This window comes from Limulus polyphemus, unplaced genomic scaffold, assembly GCF_000517525.1.
Source record: "Limulus polyphemus unplaced genomic scaffold, Limulus_polyphemus-2.1.2 Scaffold216, whole genome shotgun sequence".
Classification (NCBI taxonomy): Eukaryota; Metazoa; Arthropoda; class Merostomata; order Xiphosura; family Limulidae; genus Limulus; species Limulus polyphemus.
In genome coordinates, this window is record NW_013665826.1 from 73,234 (window position 1) to 77,774 (window position 4,541).

General features: G+C 37.2%; 1 protein-coding gene across 8 annotated transcripts in view; it reads left to right on the plus strand.

The window, feature by feature from the left end:
• Positions 1-4,541, plus strand: part of LOC106478485 (homeobox protein cut-like) — a 153,296-nt gene that overhangs the window by 62,153 nt on the left and 86,602 nt on the right. The window contains exon 4 of one of the 8 annotated variants that reach the window (XM_022382088.1): positions 3,903-4,039. The exons of the other annotated variants lie outside the window; for them this stretch is intronic. Coding sequence (XP_022237796.1) covers positions 4,033-4,039 — 7 coding nt within the window. The 5' untranslated portion in view covers positions 3,903-4,032. The remainder of the gene's footprint in view (positions 1-3,902; positions 4,040-4,541) is intronic. 8 annotated transcript variants of the gene reach the window in all.

Consider the following 4,541-nt stretch of genomic DNA (forward strand, 5'->3'; position numbering starts at 1 on the left):
ACTGCTAAATTAGGGACGGCTAGCGCAGATAGCCCTCGTGTAGCTTTGCGCGAAATTCAAAACAAACAAAGAAACGAATCCAAATATATTAAATATTAAACCCTTTGAACTTACAAAAGAGAGGAGATCGTAGATAACCGCGGCACTTGAAATTCTTTTCGGCAGGATTAGAATGTATTAATCTATGAGACCTTTTTTTCCTTTTTATTAGCTATATTTTTGTGCGCCAGCAATACCAAGCATGGGGCACGCGTATACCCGATTCGATTTTATTACTCATCAGGATCTCTACCGCCTTATCCTCAACTTCAAATTATTTTAGGTAGGATTAGAGTAAATTAATCTATGAGACCTTGGGCGTGGTCAAATACACCAATCGAAAGGGTTTGACCTCCTGAGTCCAAAACTGTAATTAGATATCAAATCGTTCAAGAGATGACGGGGCTATGAGCTAAAAGTTTATACTTGAAAAAACAAAAATAAAACAAACAAACAGAGAGCCATTCTATGAGCCGCTTGTCGCGGCTAAAAATTGAGTTAAAACAGTATAAGAAATAACATTGACAAATGTAGTATAGTTTTGCTCACATAAATTGGTCAGCTGGATATCAAAGTGAACGAGATAGCCTCTACATTACTACTTTATGGAAATAGGAAAATTTTCTAAATACGCACACACAGGTAGCAATGTGATATACAAATCCGGTCATTGTATGAGTATATACGGAGATAGAACTGTTTCCTTTGTTTTGATAGAGAAGTATAAGGCCTACCGATACGCCATCGGACTATGGCGGTTCTTAAACCTTATTATTATGCATGGTGTAATCAGTTTCCTGCTTTTGATTGAGCAGAAACCATAATCCATGGAATGGCAGACTCGTGGTAAATTGTATACTTTCTATTTTGCCCTTTCATTAAGCATCCACTTTGTCATGCGTATCTCCTGTCGACTCTCCTTCATGAAGAAGTCTTCAGAATCAGAACGACATTGTGTGACTTTGTTACTGTAGACTGTTCTTTCTGTACTTGTTACTGTATATGTTTATTTATGTGTTATGAATTATGCGCATGTGGTAATGCGTTACGCGGTCCCGGCTCCAGCTTTTCTTAACTTGGGGGGGAGGGGAGAGAGAGAGGCAATGAGACACATAATGGGGCCAAAGCTGAAATTAGATTAACGGACGGCATTAGCTTGGGGGACCGACTCCCCCTCCCCCAAATACACACACCGATAGCTCCGGCCCTGGCGTTACGCTTAAAAAGTTGTGGCTACAGACGGTTTCTTTTCATCTCGTTGTTTTAGAAGGTCATACTTATTAATGCTGTTTCAACAACATTCGGCGTTTTATAGAAATAACTGATGTAGTCGCGTATTTTTCTTTTTAACAATCGATTTGTTTCATGGTAAATTGTTTGTTTTACTTTTCACGTAGGTTTGGTACAATAATTGATCCTAGACTCAGTCTTTTCTCTAAAAACAATTTAGGCCCGGCATGGCCAGGTGGTTAGGGCGCTTAACTCGCAGTCTGAGGGTTGTGGATTCGAATCTCCGTCCCATCAAACATGCTCACCCTTTCAGCTGTGGGGGCGTTATAATGTGACGGTCAATCCAACTATATGTTGGTTAAAAAGTAGCCAAAGAGTTGGCGGTGGGTGATGATGACTAGCTACCTTCCCTCTAGTCTTTTACTGCTAAAATAGGGGCGGCTAGGGCAGATAGTCCTGGTGTAGCTTTGCGCGAAATTCAAATCAAACAAAAACAAACTTAAATGATTCGTTCAAAGCAAGTATACTTTAAATGGTAATAAACAGAAGTGAAGTCAGAGAAACGAACAAAAATACGTTTTCAGTATCACCTTCCAACAAAAATAGTATGGATGGTACAGTTCAGGATGTGCCGCTCTAAAATAAGATTTTTTCTGCTGTGTAGATAGAGGGAATATTAATTGAATGGATTTCCAAATTTTAGGATTAAGGAAGCTAAATTCGAAGTTTTTTTCTATTATCAGCAACCACCAAACAGTCAAGATGCGAATTTTTCAGTAGCTCATCAAAGGTTACTCTGGAGTAATGGCGAAGTACGCAGTGCGATTATGAAATCTTATAATCTAAAATACAGAAAAATTTATAAAAATATGTCAAACATACTATATCTGCCATATACAATGTTGACGAAGCCTTTCGCCAAGTCCAGAGCTCATCATCAGGCCGAATGGTAGTAGCTGAGACGATACTTATGAAATTCCACTGTTATGGTTTGAACAAGATTACGTTTGTGAAGTGCAATCTTTATCAACTTTATTTAAGTCACTTGTAGATCAAAATTTAGGGTAAATAATAATAACACATTATCTACTTTTACTTTTTAATTACGTTTACTCATAATTCAGAAGAACTGGCGAACCATGAAGCTGGTCTTCGCAACTGTTCAACTTTCAGCTGTGGATGCGTTATAAGAGTGACAGCTGATCCTGTTATTCGGTTAAGAATAGTTACTTAAGGCAGCGGGTGCTATCGACTGGTTGATTTTACTCTGGTCCGCAATGCAGAATTAGAGACGACTACTACTTAACCAGAGGTGTTTCTGAACTGCCCGTTTAACCAGAAACTATAAAAATCTGACAGCATTTCAGTTCCAGAGATCAACTGTTGAGGAAAAGCATCCATTATTTGGCTTGAAACAACCTTCTTTATAAATCAATGCATACAATATCTAGATAAATTATAATTACTTCATATCATAGGCTTATTTAGATGTTACAGAAAAGTCAAGTTCACCCTCAGGTGTTTTCTAAGTGTTACACAAAGTGAAATTTGAACAAATGTTGAAGAGGAGTAATTGAGATGAATATATTATAGATTTCCCTTTGAAAAACCAACTTTCGCTTCGGGGCCTTGAAATAAAAGTCACTTGAATAATATTATCTATACGTATAGCTATAAGGAGGCAATGAATGAAAGGCATGAAACTGAGTCGATAAAAAAATATATAATACAGTTACCTTTAATAATATTATATGCGTGTAATGTGTACACATACAGCTGTACTGATTACCAGAATACAAATATATTAGAAACATCTTCAATGATATTATATAAGAAGACACATAGTTCTGTATTAATGTCAGAATTAATTTGTCGTGATATCAAAATACAACATCTCAAGTTCTACATATTGTGGCAGAGACTAAGCTGATTCTCTTCTGGCTTTGAAGAAGAAATGGTTGCAATTTGAACTGTTGCATATAAAGTGTATTATCAGCCGACACGTTTAGTCAACAGGAAACTTACCGTCTAAAAACAACGGGTGTGATACGTGTCCTTGCGCGAGGTATGGTGAAACAGGTGGAAAAGATACGAAGTAGTGATCGTTTTTGATCAGGCCCCTTCTGTGGGGAAACTGTATGCCCAACTCAAGTTAAAGAGTTCAAGTCATTAGCTGTTAGTAAAATACCGCGCGTGCTTGTAAATATTGCATGTATTGTTATTATGAACAGACGACCCCTTCTATAACTAGAGCTGTGCGTTTTTGCTTCAGCTTTACGTTTACCATACCGATAGGTCCACTGCTTAACCTTATTCGACAACCTGCTCAGGGGAATTCGTATATATAGCAACGTAACAAATGAAAATTACCCTAGACATAGTCATTTGGCAGACAAATAAACTCATCTTTCTATATATATGCGACTGTTTGTGTGTCTCTCCATCTATTTATCTGAATATATATATAACTGAAAGAAAATAATACGCCACTTAATGTATTACGCATTCAGATCAGTTACTTTCTTTTGTTGAAGAAAATGCAGTAAATGTGATGTGTTTGTATAGTAGGGTAACCAGACGTCCTGGTTTTGCTTGGACAGTTTCCGTTTTCTTATTTTTTTATTTTTTGTCAGTTTGTCCCAGTATCCAGAGGAAAATCCTGGGGACGCACAAAACGTCACATCGAATCACGAATGTAATGGGCCTACTTGATTTACTCATAATGTACTTTTCTGCCGTCAAACTCTCTCGAAAGTTCCTTCTATGCATGGTAAGAAACCCAAGTCTGCGAAACTTTTTAGTTAGTAGTAGATCTATAGCAGTTAGTGAATGTGTGTCTATCAGCAAAAAAAGTAGTTGATATTATTTCACAAACAATGTCAATGTTAATGTATTTGGAAATATTGTAGAACAGCTCTATAAGTTCAAAGTAAATTAAATAACCGTTGAATTATTTCAAATGTGTATTAACCATTTTGAAATTAGGGGCAAGGGCTGGGCTGCCTCGGTTTGGACATTGCTGTACATTTGCTGTTATGTTAAACTTATATTGAAGTTTTCTTCATTACCCATTCAAGCCGTCTCCAGGCATTATTAACTTAAATTTATTGAACTGTTCCACAATTTTCCAAATATATTGTTGCGTCAGCGAGGTCACGTGACTAGTATCACGCCACGTCCTTCTCGAACAACGTAATGAGTAATTGAACTGCAGTCAGAGAGTGTGTAATTGAACTAAGTATTGTTGAAGTCGAGCACGTGAGACGTTCGTT